Raw genomic sequence first — 20,980 nt, 5'->3', positions numbered from 1 at the left:
AACAACCTTATGTTTTGTTAACCAATGGACTATCTGTTTAGTAAGTCAGATTCTTTTGAAAATGAGCATACCACGTCAATATGTTCAGATATCGCTTGTGACATTTTACAATTACCAATGATCTGATAGATTGATTATTGCTTGATTAAAGTCCAAAGGTAGTTGAGGCTATGTGACTAAGCTTAAGGGTGTACTTAGGTGAGGTTTTGGAATTTGTGTCAGATGTTCAGACTTTTTGGTGTTTTTCCATACGATACAAAATGAATTATTTAGCCCCCTAACACCTACTTTTTTAATATAAGACTAAAATAGCTCATAAAAGGTCATTTGACAAAATTTAATCAGGTTCTTATTTTCTTTCTCTTGATTTGAGACCCAAATAATAATAATGCAAATATCAGGTAAATGTCCGAGTCTGCCTTTCCCGCCATATTTTATAAATCAAATATCACGAAAAAGGAGCTCCATGACATATCAATATTTTTAATTTATGTTGATCACTAACTAATATTCTTCCAGCTTATGGTATCAATTCTAAATTCTTGATTTTATTTAACTTCCCATAAAATACCTAATTCAGTGGTTGTCGTTTGTTTATGTGTTACATATTTGTGTTTCATTCATTTTTTTTTTTACATAAATAAGACCGTCAGTTTTCTCGTTTTAATTGTTTTACATTGTCTTATCGGGGTCTTTTATAGCTGACTATACGGTATGGGCTTTGCTCATTGTTGAAGGCCGTACGATGACTATAGTTGTAAATTTTTGTGTCATTTTGGTCTTGAATGGATAGTTGTCTCATTGGCAATCATACCACAACTTCTTTTTTTTATATATATATATAAGTACATCCTTTAAGTAGCTTATGCTATCATTTTAGATTTTTACTTATTTACAATTCTAACATGTTGTGATTAATTATTTATTTGATGTTTTGGTTTCTTTTCACTTATTATCCATTTCTTTTAATTGACATGTTTTGAAGTGTTAATACTAATTCGCAGTTTGGCCATTGAGTGACTTGTTTAATCCGTTACTTTATTAGTGACCATCAACCTTATTTATAATGTATTTTCATTTCATACTTATTCTTCTAAGTTCTAAAAATAGTTTAATCTTGTCAGTGGACCATATCATTCAAGTTAGTTTTTATTTGCTATGTTTATTCTTGTTTTTCAATTGTGTATAAATATTGGTTCAAAATTTTGATAAAAATGGACAAAGATGACCTGCATGCGTTAATAAGACAACGGCCCAAGCATATTTCTAATTTTAATTTTGCCTTCAGTGAGTATAGTTGTTTGGAGCGTGCATGTGGAAAACCTATCCCGTTTAAATAATGATCTGAAAAAGCATACATAATAATTTTTGCTCTTTTTTAATCTAAAATAAAAAAGAAGATGTGGTATAATTGCCAATGAGACAACTGTCCACAGGTGACTACAATAATAGTCTGAAAAAGCATACATAATAATTTTTGCTTTTTTAAAATCTAATATAGAAAACGAAGATGTGGTATGATTGCCAATGAGACAACTGTCCACAAGAGACCAAAATGACACAGACATTAACACCTATAGGTCACCATACACCTTTACCAATATTTGAATTATCAAAATTCTGAAAAGTAACACTAAGAAAAAGTTGAAATAGTAAAAGACTGCCAAAAATAGAGACTTTGATATAATAAGATAAAAAATTTCAAATCCAAAATTCGACATTGGCTATATTAAACATAAAAAATACATAGTAAACATATATCTGTCTATGGTACATTTATCAACATTGTATATATAAATGTGCCTAGTAACCTCCATTATTTGTCGATATTATAATTTGTAAATAAATTTATCTATCACCAGTTTGTCTAGAGTTAAAAAGGAGAAGCCGTTTCTGTATCATGAAAATTCTCATTTTCTGTAATATATTGCAAAAAGGAAATTAATCAACAAAAATTAATATAGTAAAGATCGAGAGAATGATTATTAGAAAATTGAAGATTAATTATGTTTATTTCTTATACACCACTGTCAAATAACTGTCTCAACGTGAGTGCATATATACACGGAATTTGAAAATCCGATGCCGACACGTTTATAGAACTCTTGCAACATCTTTTCATTTTCCTAGTGATGTCACAACTTCACAACCTCTAACCCGGTTAAATAGATATTTGCATGACTTACTGGCCTATTACATTAATTCAGTCAATTTGTTCTCACTTTAAACATGCATATTTGCCACTGGACGCTATAAGTAAACAAAATTAATGTTAATGAATAATTTTTATATCATACAATGTAATATGATTGTCTCTGGTTATATTCAAGGACATACATGTTATATCGGTCGTGCACATATTTGTATATATTAATAGATTATCGTTGATCTCGCTTGAGCCGGTACGACGAATGTGAGAAAAACAATCGAGTTGAGATGACCAATGATAATCGCTATTTTACCTATGACGACGTTGTAAATTTCACAATACCACGTGCCCCATTAGTTTCTAGCGATAATGTTTCATAGCACTCGACTTTGCTGAAAAAGGATATTATCAGTCAATAAGACCAAAGGAATATTTCGTTAAATGCGATAAATACCCATATCCTTTCTTTCGACTAGTTCATATACGAAAATCAAGTTATGCTGTTATTAGTTCATAACTATCATTTCATGAAGATATAAAACGTTGAATTTCAAATGCATGCTCAAACGAATACTTTAATTCGCCATGATTTTACTTTAGTGCTTTTATGTCATGTATGTAGAACCCGACAAAACTGCATATTAAAGCAGGGCTCTTTCATCATATGCATTATGATAAGCACGGCCATATTAGCTATTCAATTCAATTGTTAATTAAAATATAATTAATCTTAATCATAAGTCCAAAAAATTTATATACATTCCAAGAAGTACCATGCCAGGCTATATTTCATAGGTCCTTTTCGGTCATATACTTATTCAACAGTTAAGGTTATAATAAAGTCTTGGCATTCAAATATTCGGCTTTGAGTGTGAACGTAAATTCAGAAAAGCACTTCAGAATTTATGAAGAATTTTCATATCTTATAAAAATATATTTTTTGAACAAGAAATGTATTATTTTTATACAATTAAAATTTTCTACTTATTCGGAATAAGAAGAAAATAGGGAAAAAAGGAAAATAATTGAAAAATATTAAAAATGAGAAAAACGCTCCCTTCACTAATACATGTATCTACATAAATGTATGATCCCTAGATGTACAACCAAATACAAGTACATTGAATATTTATTTCGAAAATAACTATAAATGATTAAGATTCAATAAATTGTTAACGAATGAATCTAACGTTATCAGCTAATGAGCATATATAACGTATCTATTTTTTCTGTCTGTTTATCTTTGTCTATGGCATTGTCAGTAAAATATTTTATTCCGCCGTCAACAAAGATATACGAGTGAACAATTTGTACCACGAGTCTTTGAGTGACCTAGTACAAGAAGAAATGCCAACTGAAGGTTACCTAGCAACATTCAAAGACTGCATGTATCATACAAACAGACTGGCACCCACTGTTACATGTTTTAAATAATCTTCAAGGAAGAATACAATGAACATTCCAAAATGAAAGCGTTCTGAATAATCATCTAGGGGTTGATATAGATAATTATGGTTATGTGTACGTGGTGGGATTTTGGACGAACAATCTTGTAGTTATTTCCCATGACGGACAACAACACAGAGAAGTGTTGACAGGAAGGGATGGTCTCTATAAATAAACTCATCATAGATACCAGGACTAAATTTAGTCTATACGCCAGACGCGCGTTTCGTCTACTAAAGACTCATCAGTGACGCTCGAATCCAAAACAGTTTAAAATGCCAAATAAAGTACCAAATAATCCCGTCTCTCTTTATTATTGCGGATTAAAGAAGCAGTTGCTAGTAGCGAATTTGAATGACTAGGCTCACTCGCTTGATTTTATTTGATCAATTTATATTATAAACTTATATTTTTAAGAACGCTTTTTTATTCATAGATTATGTGGCTTATAATCGACGATCGCAGAAGGTCTGTCTATGTTGGCATGCGTTCAAAATAACTCTAAACGGAGCTCACAGAGAACCGTCCTTCAGTTATGCTTACTCTTCTGTTGATATTTATAATTGTGAATATGTGAACATATTTATCATAGAAACGTATAATTATTAACGTTACTCAATACAAGGCATTTTAAGAAATTATACATTCAACTTTCGTTTTAATGCAATATATTAGTTTCCCCAAAATATAAAGATAAGGAACTCCCTTTGTGTGTTGATGATGTATGAATATACCACCTTGCATTTCATCTTATTGGTTTTGTATGTTATCTGTTTCAAGGCAGAATTACTGTTCCTATCCGACATACTAACTTATTTCCAGTGCCAATCCAAATTATCAAACCGAAGAATTCCTGGTGAATGTTTCCAAATTTATAATTTTTTAAAGGGCACTAGCTGTCAAATTCATGTTCACCGATTTGAATCAAATTCATATTAGATTTATAAACAATGTTGTTGAATTAAAAAGAGTGAAAAAAGCATTAAGGCATATTCTTATTAAATGATAACATGCTTTGAATATCGGTATACTACTGTTGCCTTTATTTATCTAGTTACACGTATATTAATTGCTACAGGAAATATTGTTTCTGGTATGGTCTGGTACGGGACATGACATTGCGCTTTGTGATAGATAATATGCGCTATCCTTTTGATAGACATTTGTACTTATTATGCTTATCGAAAATATATTTGCGTATTATTAACATAACATGAAAATAAAGTTAATATAACGAACACACAAAACAACTATATCGTATCTGAATGTAAAACATGCTGACAGGAAGCTATTATTCTTGTCACAATGTCATAATGAACAGCCCTTTATCAATGTTTAACAAACACAATTAAGTACATTATGTGTGTATGTATATAACTATTGATATTATATCTTTCAAAGTAAATAGAATGCGTTCACTTATATTATATATGCTCATTTTAGAACCAACATTTTATTGATTGTTAATGCAGTGATCCTTATTAAACAATAATGACATTTGATTTCCATCGGAACTTATATTTTTTATCACCAGATACAATCTTATGATAAAACATCTCCACATATCCGTTTCAGAATTTTTAGATATTTTTATCTTTGAAGTGTCATCCATTTATTATAAAAATATAAAAATGTAATAACTATACCTATGTGTGCAATCTTAGTTCGTTTGGTACATTCCTGAAATAAAATATAATTCATATTGATATTCAAACTTTGTTTCTTATTCTGAAAAGAAACAACTTTCTAAAAGTGTATATATTTTGAGAAGGAAGTTTTACATGAATACTTGTCCTTTCATTCATAAACACTTTAAGTCGAAGACTCAAAAGCAAACTTAAAACTCACGGTCATTTTATAAAAAAATATAACCACTTGATTTTTTCAGCGCCAAATACAAAAATACCGAACTCCAATAAAATTCAAAAGGGTAAAAAGTCGATCCTGAAACAAATGACAAAATCAAATACAGAATAAAATTGAGAAAGGAAATGGGGAATGTGTCAAAGCGACAACAGCCCGACCATGGAGCAGACAATAGCCGAAGGCCACCAATGGGTCTTCAATGTAGCGAGAAACTCTCGCACCCGTAGGTGTCTTCCAGCTGGCCCCTTAAAAGTATGTACACTAATACAGTGATAATGGACGTCATACTAAACTCCGAATTATACACAAGAAACTAAAATTAAAAATCGTACAAGACTAACAAAGGTTAGAGGCTCCTGACTTGGGACAGACGCAAAATTGCGGCGGGATTAAAACTATTTATGAGATCTCAACCCTCCCCCTATATCTCTAGCCAATTAAGAAAAGTAAACGCATAACAATACGCACATTAAAATTCAGTTCAAGAGAAGTCCGAGTCTGATGTCAGTAGATGTAACAAAAGGAAATAGTTAGAATGACAAGAATACATGCATACAACTATACTACTAGACCTCAATTAAACTGATTGAAAGATTATGTTTTCATCATATGAATATCAGGCACAATCCCTCCGGTTAGAGGTTTAGTATCATACTATCATAAATGATAATAACATAACCCATGTCATGCCAAAAACAAATAAATGTGTTTAGTTCCGATATTATAAGATGGGTAACAACTATTATATTCCTGACTTCGGAAAGACATGTTTTAATGTAGAAAATGGTGGTTTTAAACCTCTTGCATGACAGTTGCATAAAATTGTACGAAAACTACAAATTTCTTTCAATTTTTAAAATGAATAAGTTTTTTCTTTTAAAAAGACACCCTTAAACGATCATCATTCATACCAAAGGAACAAAATGGCTGTGTTACCCCCCTCCCCCCTCCCCCTTCCAATAATAACTCTGATGAGTATTTTTAAATCGATTTCGTATTTCAGAGAAATAATAGATTTTGAAGAATTTGAAAAGTATGGTAAAACAATCGAACAACCACATGAATTTGCATAACTTATTGTTGTGTAGAGATCTATTGTTCTATTGTCAATATCAACCATTACAGAACAGACAACAATAAATTTTGAGTAGGCATCTCAAATACTTTAAAGTCTATAAATTGTCAAAATAATATGCTTTTTGTATCGACAATTTCAGACGGGATTTTTCCAATTTAATCTTTACAATATTTAAACTGTACCACTTTTAACATTTTTACCTTTCTCATAAAAAGTAAGTTAATCGATGAAGTTCATATTTCCAGTGATTATATCCTATGATAAGTGTTCATTTCTTGTTTTCAGAATTCCGATATGAAAAAAAATAAAATTATTATTTCATTGTGATCTTGCCTTTATGTTTCATAAGAATTGATTGTCTACATTTCAAAGTTCATTTGTAGCATTTTCGTATATTATCGTTTTCGTAATATGACATGCGTATGGCTCAATTAACACCTTTGATGGTCGTTATATTGTTGATCATTCAATCTCGATTTAATTCGTGTCTTCAAATTGATTAATTTTGTGCAACAACTTAAACGTTTACCTTGCATTTTCCGTCAATCAAAACTATTTGTAAGCATAGATGAATCTGCTCTTCTATTTCTTTTTAAATTTTCTAAATTATTTTATTAATACTATCTATGAATGTTATTTGTATTGAAAAACTAACACGCGAGTGAAAATGAACAACCTATTTTGCTAAACAGAATATGAATAATTTTACGAATTATCGTTTCTGAATTATTCGTTTTTACCTCTTCAGAAAACTAAATTCACAAATTTAAGAACCTACGAACATGTAACTTTTGCGCAGACCGTTAAAATTTATACCGACGGATAAAAGTAATTTCCCAATGCGTATTTAATTGGCAAAATAATAATGTAATATGAGTGATACTGTTTTTTCCTAATGATTATAACATATTCCTTTTTTCTTGCTTACAGTGGTTAGTCATCAATCATGTCAATAGCACATACACTTCTTACGTGAAAAGACTCTCTATAATAACCCCTCATCCTAATCATTTTCTTTCCCTCTTGGTGGTTTTTCTTAGTTATGTTTTTCGCCAAACATTAAACATACTTTAATTCTATATAAAAGAGATAATATATAAATATAAAAAATAACAAAATTTGTTAAGAAATCAAGGTTCGAGATTTCATTGGTTTTTTTTCAAAACATTCAATTGGTGCATGTGCTCCATTTGGTCTATTTAATTGTTAAACAGATAGTTCTCAATTAGTACCAACTTTTAAAAAAAAACAGGTTTACTGAGTTATAAAGTTATATCACTATTCACTGTCATTTTCCATGCAAATCGTAAGGATGTTCGCTGCTCAGTTTCAAAATAATAACTTTTCATAAAACTAGTATGTATTGATAGGGAAAAAATTGAGGAATCAAAATAGCAAAAAAAATACAGGGGTCCATGTGCTTGTTTTCGAGATATCAGCTATTGAAGTTTTGGCGGAAAAATGTTCTCTCTTGACATTTCATAGCTTTATCATACACCAGTTAAAGTTCTCAAATACTATTAAAAAATAAATAAAATTTTATAAGACTTTTACAAATGACTTATAATTAAACATTTAAAAGATTTATAAAAAGAAAATGGGGGTTCATGGGGAATGTTTTTTAAGGCATTCAAATGGATAAAACCAGAGGATTCCGAAAATCTGACAAAATTCAAAAACATGACAAGCAGACATCTTTAACACATTATTGGGCCATAGTTGGTTTTGCATGGTAAATCTTAGACACGGACGGTTAAGTTCTTTACATATATTCATACATAGTAAAACTGCAGATTCGAAAGGTCAATCCAATTCAATAATCTCTACAATTAGATGAATTAATAAAGGAAAACCATGTAACCAAAAGTTGAATAACAAAAATACTGGACTCCAAGGAAATTTCAAATCAGAAAGTCCCCTGTTACATGTTATCAAATGGCAAAATCAAAAGCTTAAACACACCAAAAGAACGGGAAACAACTGCCACACTCCCGTCTTCGCACAGATATTTTCTCATAGAGAAAGCCTATTAATTCTTTATCAATAAGAACGAGGCTCATATTTACACATTCCACCTTTACATGACATTGCGGACTGCTTTTTACATCACAACCAGATGCACTACCAGTCGATCATAAACTAGCTCTAGAAAATATCAAATACTTAAAGGGAGTTAAAACACTTCAATAGTGATTTTAACATTTTGCTTATTTGTAGCTTATGTCATAACACAAAAGACAGTAAGTGCAACAAAGATGACCAACACATTTCAATATATATATATATATATATATATATATAACTCGTCTAAACATCAACCCAACAATGTTAGATCTGTAAATTTGCTTTCGCAAATTTTTGGTTCTTCCCTCGCCGGGATTCGAACCCATGCTACTGTGATATCGTGACACCAAATCGCCTGCACTGCAGCCGTCCCGCTAGACCACACGACCACCTGGGCTCTCATAAAAGAGCTTTCGGTGGCCATATGTTACCTTTCCACGTCAGTTTTAATCTAGCGGCGTACTACAGTACATGATATATTAGGCATGAAGATGTTATATCTTCATGCCTAATATATCATGTACTGTAGTACGCCGCTAGATTAAAACTGACGTGGAAAGGTAACATATGGCCACCGAAAGCTCTTTTATGAGAGCCCAGGTGGTCGTGTGGTCTAGCGGGACGGCTGCAGTGCAGGCGATTTGGTGTCACGATATCACAGTAGCATGGGTTCGAATCCCGGCGAGGGAAGAACCAAAAATTTGCGAAAGCATGTATCACCATCATTGATGGCGATCCGATGGATACATCTGTTGTAGGGTTGTCACTGACTCAGACGTACTTATATATATATATATATATATATATATACGAGTCTAAATTGAAAACTACGTTCAAACCTATGACTGCGTTGGATAAAAACCGCAATTTTTATACGTGTGCATGTCAAACAAATTTCGTTGTAGAAGGGTCTAAAAACTATATATATTGACACCGTGGCATAACATCGTGGCCACAAGTTAAAATTTGTTTTCTGTTTAGTATTAAATTTATATTAAGATCCATTTTGTAACATCTTGTGATCAATTTTATTTGGCAATCGCCAATGGCAGTCAGCAGGGTTAAAGAACATCAGTTGTTCGACCTGTTAGTCAAATGCGTTTTGTTTAAATATACTTTTTCACTTTTTTGGTCTTTTGGAAAATGTTGTTTGTGCTGTTTTAGACCCTTCTACAACGAAATTTGTTTTACATGCACACGTATTAAAATTGCGGTTTTTATCCAACGCAATCATAGGTTTGAACGTAGTTTTCAATTTAGACTCGTATATATATATATATATATATAATTGTCCTTTATGTATGATATTGGTATAAAACACAAAATTAGTCTTAATCATCACTTGTTTACTGTAACTTCAGTACGAGAGTACTCTCACAGTTTTATTGAATTCGTGCTCCAAAAGATCAATTTTACAAGAGTACTGATTCGTGATAAATTCTGATACAATCAAGATTATTTGTCAGTTCGAATACCAAATGTCAATATACGATACAAATCATTAAACCTGGATATTAGTTATCCGAAATATTTAATATAAGTTCATTTTTTTTTATGTTATACCTTTTTAGTTTTAGACTTGCTTACTATATATCATATTTTGCAGTTTACTGTACCATATTTGTATGATAAATTGCCAACAACATAAATCGTAGGCTATTATTGCGACCTTTAATGTTTCATACTGTATATACTTTAGATTATATAATAAAACAATGATAATTATAATTGATGATATGGTATTGATTTGTTTTTAGTCTCGTGTTTCATGGCGACTTCCTCTCAAAGCTGTTGTGTTTGTGACCTCCGACTGATCACCAAGCCGTGCGTTGTTTGGTGTACAGAATGCGATGAAGGACTATGTAAGGAATGTCATGAACATCATAGTTTGCCCAAGGCGTCGAGGAGCCATAGTGTGATACCATTTACCGATTACCAAAATTTCAAAGCGATGTACTGAAGATGACTCCATACTGTAGCGAACGCAATACAAAGTTTGAAATGTTTTGCCAGAAACACAAACGACCTTGCTGCAGCAAATGTATAGTAGATTCACATAAAGAATGTCGGGATATCGTTGATTTAGATGACTTTATTAAGAATTACGAATCACCCAATGCCCTGTCTGAAATTCAGAAAACATTTGTCGAAGTGGCAGCAAATCTACAAAAAATCGCAAGCATCAACAGGACAATAAGTCGACTCTGAAAAAAAAAAGAAAGAAAATTGAGAAAGAAATTAAGAAGACTAGAATGGAGATCAACAATCATCTCGACAAGCTACAAGAAGATTTAATGAAACAGTTATACGCGGTCGAGGAAGAAGAAAACTTGAAAATTAATCAGTTATTGTCAGCATTAGAAAAGAAAGAAAAAGAAGTAGCAGATTGTCAGAGAAACATAACGAACATCAAACAACATGCAACAAACCTTCAGATGTTCCTCTTAGTGAAGCAAATCGAAGAAGACGTCTCTATCAAAGATAAATTCCTGTACTCATTATTTGAAAAATAGGATTTGAACGAGCATTTTTTGGAATTTGAAATTAATGGAGTTTTTCAGAAGATCATATTTGATATTAAAAGTTTTGGAGAAGTGCATAATAAAGAACAACTTGCCGATCTGGTTCTAAGCAGAAAGAAAACTTAAGAAGCCCAGATAATAGTACCGATTGTTCAATCAAGATCTATTGAACACATTAAAATGAAGATGCACAAGAAAATAAACCTGCAAGGCAAATGGATTTATGGATGTTGCATGCTGCCAGATGGTAGATTGGTGTTTACTTACAACCGTGAAGGGAAAGTGAGAGCATTCAACGATCAAGGATCTAAAGAACTTGAGATGAAGATACCATGTGGAGCGTTTGATATAGTATACATCAGTAATGACAATACATTGGTTGTTACATCCGGCGAATCAGATAAGCAATGTCTGACCATTATAGATCTTGAGAGGAAAAAAATTAAGAAAACAATTTCACTGAGTTCGGATAACTATGGCATAGTATTGAAGGACAATCAACTGATTTATTTCGCCTTCAACAAAGGTATAAGAAAGATGAATCTGTACGACGAGGCTTTAAGCGACATAGTCCGAGAAGAAATGGCCAGTGAAGGTTACATTGCCACATTTAAAGACAACATTTATCATACACACAGACTAAATCACACTGTGACATGTTACAACTTACAAGGTGAAATACAATGGACATTCAAAAATGAAGACGTTCTGAAAAATCCCCTTGGTATTGATGTAGATAGTAATGATAATGTGTACGTGGCCGGGATTCATTCGAATAATGTGGTTGTTATCTCCAATGACGGACAAATATATCGCGAGCTACTAAAACGAGGTATTGATTTTCTATATCCTATCGCACTTCGTTATTATGGACATAAGAAGCAATTGCTAGTGGCAAATATTCATGATGAAGCTCGCCTGGTTGATTTGATTTAAAATGTTTAAATAAAAAAAAATCTCTATTTGGTTCATCATTCGATATGTTTAATAACAACACTATTGGAGGCCGCATTGTTTTTCATCCGTTTCTTTTCCCAATAAGTATCATATGCAAATGTGGAAATATGTAGACTATGGAATATTTTCTATGTAATAAATAGAGGTTTAGTTATGTTTGTGAAACATTCAAGTATGGCTGAACTTAAAATTATTAAAGTTGTATTCCGCGTAGATGTTACATATTTACAGGTTTTGGATGATTGGAGAAAAAATGAATCTACAGTATTAACTCTGAAAAAAGGCTCCCTATTATAACCCTATGATAAAAACCTTACAATAGCCTTTCAGTTCTTAAAATGGTGGATCAAACACAATAAAACTTTGATGTTATGTGTCATATGCCAACGTGATTTAAGTTTTTGGAATTAACAAACTAGTTATGGAAACAATTGAAACAGCAAACATTTGAAAAAATATTTGAAATGCTCCAAACTTACTGAAACTTTTAGGTAGAACGTAAATTAACGGAAATATTGAACTCGGGGATATTTAAAAAAAAAATTGAAGAAAAGCAGTTGCAGAGAATTGAGGACCAAAATTCCGAATAGTTTTGTCAAATACAGATACGATACTGTAACATATTCCTGACCGAGGAAGAAAAGCCTTTAGAAGTTCAAAAATTTAACTACAAGTACTCCCAGATTAGTACTTATTGCCTTTTTGTTGTTTAGGTATACAAGTACCCGAACATGTCCACTCTGAGTTCTGTTAGATATATTTCTATTTTCATCCATCTAGTTTGTTAAATCATTTTTAACTGATTTTTACAGTTCTTTCTCATTTTGTACTGTTACACGATTGTATCAGGTTAAGGGTCGGTTGGGATCCCGCTAACATGGTTAACACCGCCATATTCTGTATGTATGTACCTGTCCCAAGTCAGGAGCCTGTAATTCAGTGATTGTCGTTTGTTGATGTGTTACATATTTATTTTTCGTTAATTTTTGGTACATAAACTTGAACGTAATTTTTCTCGTTTGAACTGTTTTACAATAGTTATCAAAGGAACCAGGATTATAATTTAGAACGCCATACGCGCGTTTCGTCTACATACGATAAATGTTATTTCGTTTTTTTTATAGCTGACAATGAGGTATGGGCTGTGATCATTGTTGAAGGCCCTACTGTGACCTATTATTGTGAATTTCTGTGTCATGTGGTCTCTAGTGCAGAGGTGTCTCATTGGCAATCATACCACATTTCTTATTTCATAAAATAGGACCAAACACTCAACATTGTGTAATAATCGTAATCACTATAAAACAACAGTAAAAACAACAACAGAGAAACTTAAAGAAAAAGCACATAAACTGAGCAAAAATGAAAGACAAGCAATCAATACAAAAATAAACCATAGCACAATGACACAATATCGGGATATAGAAGAACCGATTCACGTTAAAAGGGTATATTTAGACAGAGACTAAACAGTATAATATTCGAAATAGACAAATAAAAAACTACGATAAGACGTTATTATGATGATTAACAACGCCAGTAACCATAATTTCACCCAGCTCTATTGTTATACTTCATAGTTTCTATTTTTGAAGCGCGTGTACATTGATTGTTCCGCGGTTTGGACCAGATTTAAAAGATCAATGTATTTGACTTATTTGAACCCCCGCCCCTGTCTTTTGAGTTGGAAACCCCAGCTAGATTAGCCCCGCTTCCACAAAAGAGAGAGTTACGAAATATTAAATCTGTATCTTTGTATGCTGAGCGTGCCTGGGAGTCGGGTTTCTATTGCAGACACACTTATCCCTTTGTAGGTCCGAATATGAATGTTTATTCATTCTCGAGAGAAAAGGGGCTTTTTCCCCAATAAAACCGGAAACGGAACGTCTGGATAAGAAACCCATACGGCCTCCGGCCGACGGGATTTCTTATCAAGACATACCTTTCCCTCGGTGTATAACTATTACTCCATTCGTCATGAACATCGTACATTTTTTTTGAAGTTGATAGGGATAGGGACTCAGAAGTACTTATAAATATAATTATTTTCTGTGACTGTATCTTACATTAATTTGTAGGATCTTTTACTATAGATAATTGAGCTGATCTGTAACAATAACACCTCAATGCCTTATATATCATGTACTGTAGTACGCCGCTAGATTAAAACTGACGAGGAAAGGTAACACACGGCCACTGAAAGCTTTATTATTGAAGAGCCCATGTGGTCGTGTGGTCTAGCGGGACGGCTGCAGTGCAGGCAATTTGGTGTCACGATATCACAGTAGCATGGGTTCGAATCCCGGCGAGAAAGAACAAAAAATTTGCGAAAGCAAATTTACAGATCTAACATTGTATGGTTGATGTTTAGACGAGTTATATATATATATATATATCATTTTATTTATAGTGCAACCTGACATAAGATTTATTTTACATACATTAATACAAAGTCAATCAGTCAGCCTTCAAAGGCTTACTAAGCACTGTAAATTGATATCTATAATTAACGCTAATATAGAAAATATGAAATTAATACTTCAAGAACAAAACAAGATTATTTAAATATCACAATGAGAAAGTAACGGAGTTCTGATTTTTCTTATATTGAATATTTAGTTTGACACTAGTTTACACATTTACTGTCTGAAGTTAGCAATTTAATGAGTATTTTGTCATCAGACAGAACGGAAAGGTCTATGTTGTTACGTTGCTGAAAGTCAGCGAAGGCATTGTTTCTTTCCCACAAATATAAAGGACATTAAACACAACGGATACATTGTAGTTACAAACTTTACAAAAATGTCAATTTGAAGGGATACCACGGTAACGCCCAAATTTGAATTTCAGTGGAAAAGTCCCACAACGTATTCTGGCTAAAGTCGATCTCTGTTGTCGTGTCATATAGACGTGGTAATGTACTGCTGTGTTTCAAAGTTTGTTTCAAGACACCTAAAAGATCGTAATTTTGGCATGTTCGCTATATCAAGTTTCTATTTATCGTGATGTTTTTGACAGAGCAAAAGTTCCGAGTAGTTGGCAATTAATGTTACACTTAGTCCATTTGTGTAATTATTGTTAAATAGTTCCAATAGTTCACATTTTGCCATCACTGATTTTAGCTCGTTGTACCATGTATTCTTATTTTTTTTTTCTGAAAAAGTTGAATCCCTTTGGAAAATACGATTTGGAATTCGACCTACGTGCATACTTGTTATTGTATGCCAAAGTCTTATCATGTTAAGATATATATATATATCTATTGCTTGCAATGGAAAATCCACTTATTGTACCTTCAAAGGAGATCGGTGATAATTCGTTAATTCATATGACGATATTTTTCTATGTTTCTTTTTTGTCATTATTTTCTTTCTCATTTCTAAATTGGGCCAATTCTTGGAATTGAATTGACCAATATTCATGAAACTTTACTATAATGATGACCAATATGTTGTGTTGTTTCTCTGATTTGCAAGTTGCAAGATGGCGACGGCTCCAATGAAAAATGCAAAAATGCCAAAAGATATCCAAATTCTTGTTTCAAAAACAAACATAATGACACGGTTTGCAACTGTTGTCTTTGATGTGTTGAGACAACGACAGTATTTAGAATTAAAATGTACGCCATGGGAACCTTTTAAAACAGCATTTTCTGCAAAAAATGCAAAATGCACTTAACATTTTGAAACTAAAAAGCTGCAGTTATCATTGAAACATAAAACAGCGACATAAAATTCCAAGCCTTCTGCAAATTTAAAGACATTTGTGTCGTCATAAACATATACTTTGCCAAAAATAAAATGAAAGAAACGCATGGAGGATTTTTTAGAAGTTCAGTACATCCACTTTGAATAAATATTTTACAATCCCAAAATATCACATATATTCATTCAGAACGTATTTTATTCAGATTAAGACAGCCAATACCTCCGGAGATGTTATAAACAAGTCAATTTATTACTATTAGAAATACTTTTGTTGACTTAAACTAGTACTATACAGAGACAAGAAGATGTGATATGAGTGCCAATGAGACAACTCTTCATCCAAGTTTACATTTATAAAAGTAAACCATTATAGATAAAACAACTGTCTTTAACACGGAGCATTGGCTCACACCGAACAGCAAGCTAGTTTAGACTTTTTTTGATGTGATTGAATACGATTAAAGGTAAAAAAAAAAATGTGTTGAAATCTAAGTTCCCAAGAAAAGGATCAATTAAGATCTTTAATCTGTTACACACCTAATTAAAAAAAATGATGAGATGTGGTATGATAACGAATGAGACACCTTCACCACTAAAATTAAAACGAACTAGATGTAAGCAATTATATGCCACTGTTTGAACAATGTATCTTATGTTCGAAAAAAGTTGTGCCAAATACGGCTAAGGTAATCTATTCCTTGGATAAGAAAATCCTTAGTTTTTTATCGAAAGTTTAGTAACAGGAAATTTTTAAACAAATGATCAAATCAATGATATTCATGTTAACACACCGAAGTGCTGAATACTGGGCTGGTGATACCCTCTAGGACGAAACGTCCACCAGCAGTGGCATCGACCCAGTAGTGTAAATAGTTATCAAAGATATCAGGATTATCGTTTAGTACGCCACACGCGCGTTTCGTCTACATATTAAAGACTTATTAGTGACGCTGAGATCAAAATAGTTATATACCTAAAGCAGTACAAAGTCGATGAGCATTAAGGCACTGAACATTCCAAAAAGATGTGCTAAATACGGCTAAGGTAATCTATTCCTGGGGTAAGAAAATCCTTAGTTGTTCGAAAAAATTAAAGTTTTGTAACAGGAAATGTTAATTTTCAATAAATGAACAAGATAATGGACCATGAGTTCAGTGTTGTTTACCTATACTGGGGTAAAGCTGATGACCCAACTCGGTTCACGGTCATCCATGGCCGATGAAAAATTATGTCAGTATCTGTATTGTCTGTTAAAGTGTTTCTATGTCGTTTTCTGTACACAGCATACATTGGTATGATGTAAATTTATAAAAGATTTACGCTGAAAACTCAAATAACTACCAAGAAATGTTAATGAAACAGGAAATTGGATGTGAAAAAAACCGCTTAGATGACCGTAGATCACAATTGCGACGACAGTAACATGGGGGGTTTGACTATATCATGATTTTACCATGGGTTGGCCCTTTTAGATAAACATTTAATCTGAGCGATAGCGATGGTTAAAATATCGACATATAGCGACAACCCGTGGTTAAAAAGAACCTACTAGTATACAGTAAAGAACACATGAATTATTTCGATTTAAATAGGACAAGTGTGAGCTTTCGAAAAAAGCTTTGGACGACTGAAATATATGCATAATAAAACGAACATAAATCAATGACAGTTTATCGGAACTGAAATACACAAGGTTTATTTGCCGGTATTAGATGTCTTACCCTGGACGAATAAAGTATGTAATTCTTTATCTCATTTAAACCAATAAATCTCTGCCACATCCTAGTTAACTAATCAGAATGTATCATGTGATAAGTAATTAATTCAAGATGGCGTGTATTGAGACTAAAACCAATAGCTCTGCACTGTGATGCGAACCAAATACGGATATTCTTTTGGATCGAAGCGCTCTATGTGGACGAAAATATTGGGAATCAGCGGAATATTTCGATTAATTTAATACATCCCGACCGCATCACTGTATATGAGATTTTAAAATTCCCGCCATGTGTTAGCCGTCTGAACAGTCACGTGAACATTTACCTACCTTGGTTACCACATACAAGACTGGAATAATCATTTCGAATTAAAGGTAATTGTTATTCTAAAAATTAACTATACTTAAGTTCTGACTATACATTGTATCTACGCTTTCTTATAAAAATATGACTTACCTACGTGAAATTGAAAAAAACAACTTATTATCATGATTATTTAAATTTTTGATTTGATGCAGTGTATATGTTTTCGTAATACCTGAATACATTGAACCAAGAGTTGATTATGGTATAGAAGTATGTATTTTAAATTGTTCTACTTACATGTGCCGTTGAACCCTGGAACATATATTGAACAGGGTCTCCTTTTGAGTCCATCTGTCCCAAAAAGGTTAAGTGAGCTTTTCTCGTCACTAGCTATAGGCGTCCGTCGTCCATCATCGTCGAACGTTATATTTAAAAAAAAATCTTCTCCTCTAAAACTACTGAGCCAAAAGGAATCAATCTTGGCCTAAATTATCCTTAGTGTATCTAGTTTAAAAATGTATCCAATGCTCCCGCCAAGTAATCAAGATGACCGCCATAGCTAAATACAGAACATGGGGGTAAAATGATCTTTTGGGCTTTAGCTCTGACACTATAGCACTAAGAGAAAATCCGACGAAATAAAAATGTTCATTGGGTAAAAAATCTATCTACCCTAAACTTTTAGATGCATCAGACAATCTGTTGGTTTAGAAATGCATGTACTAAGACAGGAATATTACAATTGTCTATTCGTTTGATGTTTGTTATCATTTGATTTTGCTATTTCATTAGATTTTTTTTTTGATGGGTTGCTGCCCTAGATTTGGAAATTTCAAGGAAATTCTTATTTTTTATTTATTATCTTCAATATTACAAACGATAAGCTAAACTGTAAACAGCAAAATTGATCAGAAAGTTAACATCTACAAAGTAAACCTACATGACCAAAATGGTCAATTGACCCTTGAGAAGTTATTGTCCTTATAGTCAATTCTTTCTAACAATATGGGTAAATTTTGTGATTTTTGTCGGTGTAGTCAAATTCAGGGTCAACATTTATGTAAGAATTATATATTCTCGTCCAGAACATGCATGATACTAATTTGCCACGGAACAATGCAGTTCCCCTCTTCCTCCTCCTCCTCCTCCTCATCATCATCATATTTCTATTATTTTGATATTCTCTTTCGTATCTGGTTTCTTTTTATTTGATAGCAGAATTTAGGGTAGCAATACACAATCATAAGTTTAGTTTCGCAGAAGTTTTTGTATGATTAAGTTTCATCTCTTGACAGAAAAATGTCTACATCGCTTTAATAGATTGAAAATTTTCTTAGTATCAAGTTTTGGAGATTTTTGTGAAATTTTCACCCTCCCTTTTTTTTTTGCAATAATTTGTATATGATAAAATCAAATTATTTCCATGGTTACATCAAAAAGGGATTAAATTTCACTTTTTAATTATTGGAATCGTCAATCTATAGATGATTCCCTTTCCATATATACATTCTTGCATGACACAAATATTAAGCCTTAACTAAGAAAAAGGAAGGAAATGGGTGGTCTCATATTACAATGCATTATGAGAGTCAATTTTAAGTTTTTCCTAACTGTGTATTGCTACCTAAGTGAGTGGTTTTATTTTTCACTATGCAGCATAGTGTAACTTATTCATGTGTTATTTTGGACTATACTGATCTCTACTTAAACTCATCATAGATACCAGGACTAAATTTTGTATATACGCCAGACGCGCGTTTCGTCTACAAAAGACTCATCAGTGACGCTCGAATCCAAAAAAGTTAAATAAAAAGACCAAGTAAAGAACGAAGTTGAAGAGCATTGAGGACCAAAATGCCTAAAAGATTTGCCAAATACAGCTAAGGTAATGTATGCCTGAGGTACATCTTTCCTCTAGATGTCCTTGGATAGCGTTTTGTTTTTAAATAACCGAAACACAAAGTAATATGTGATGTCCCCCACCATTGAGGGTTGTTGACTAAATATCCCCTCCATGAAGGTCTTGTACATTAAAACTAAATGTTTAATAGACGACACTGCAAAGTGTTACTGTTTGGTTCATGTTGGATCTCACTGTGCAAACAAGTAAAAGGTAGTTTTTTTAACGAAAGTAAATTTTAAGAGGTTCAGTAGTTTAAGATAAATGACAGCAAAGATGACGTGAGCCTTATCTTATGATGTGTGATGTGTGATTTTAGTACATCGTATCTTACAAGTTATTTTAATCATTTATTGACAATCAGTATTCAATATATTCTCTGTTAAAAATAAACGCTTTCTTGTGGCTTTATCAATGATTGTATTAATATTATTTGAAATTCGTTATTTGTTTATAACACAATGGGAAGTACTCATTCATTCACCCAAGCTTAGCGACTGTCAATACATAATACGACCTTTTCTGCACTAGAGTGATATTATGAACAACATAGTTATATAAACTGTACAAAGATTTATACGGATGATTCGTATTACTTAATTTAATTTACATAACTGAAATAGTGTTTTGAATGTCAATTAGATTTTAAATTAAAATTGATATGTGGGTTTACGTTGAATAACCAAAATTGTCATGCAATTACAAGGACACAGTGATATACTATTTGAATTCTTATAGTATAACGTGTATGACGAACAGTTTAACAAAATAAACACCCTACGCTAATATGTTGATTATAAATTTCCGTACGAATATTGAACATTTTTTATCTGATATACAATGCATAGAAAGCCATTGTGAACTTATAAAAGCTTAACTCTGAAAAGATTGATGGCAATTTATAAAATAGATAGTTTATCTCATGAATTGATTCATCGATCATGTTAAGTTCGTGTACTTCCGTCCTAAGTTTTATGTAGAATATTTTGACATGAATATCAATTATATGGTCATTCGATTAAATTTCCTGTTTACATAGATATTAACTTTCGAAAAGATTTTCTCATCCCATGCATAGATTATCTAAGCTTTATTTGTCTAAAACCTTTTTGTGAAAATTTGGTTCTCAATGTTCTTTAATTAAATACTTGTTTGAATGTATAACCATTTTGATCTAAAGGTCACTGATGAATCTTATGCAGACGAAACGTGCGTCTGGTGTATTAAATGATAATAAAATTGAAAATGGAAATGGGGAATGTGTCAA

At 32.3% G+C, this 20,980-nt stretch overlaps 1 protein-coding gene across 1 annotated transcript; it reads left to right on the top strand.

Annotated features, from left to right (window-relative positions):
• Positions 1-11,305: 11,305 nt before the first annotated feature.
• On the top strand, positions 11,306-12,061 carry LOC134684768 (uncharacterized). The gene has a single exon (XM_063544075.1). The coding sequence runs from the start codon at positions 11,306-11,308 to the stop codon at positions 12,059-12,061; it is 756 nt and encodes a 251-aa protein (XP_063400145.1).
• Positions 12,062-20,980: the final 8,919 nt, after the last annotated feature.

Source organism: Mytilus trossulus, chromosome 9 (genome assembly GCF_036588685.1).
Source record: "Mytilus trossulus isolate FHL-02 chromosome 9, PNRI_Mtr1.1.1.hap1, whole genome shotgun sequence".
Classification (NCBI taxonomy): domain Eukaryota; kingdom Metazoa; phylum Mollusca; class Bivalvia; order Mytilida; family Mytilidae; genus Mytilus; species Mytilus trossulus.
This window is presented reverse-complemented; position numbering and strand designations above follow the sequence as displayed.

Bases quoted from the DNA above. Each gene is read 5' to 3' on its own strand.
- LOC134684768 (XM_063544075.1), top strand. From the start codon at position 11,306: ATGAAGATGCACAAGAAAATAAACCTGCAAGGCAAATGGATTTATGGA.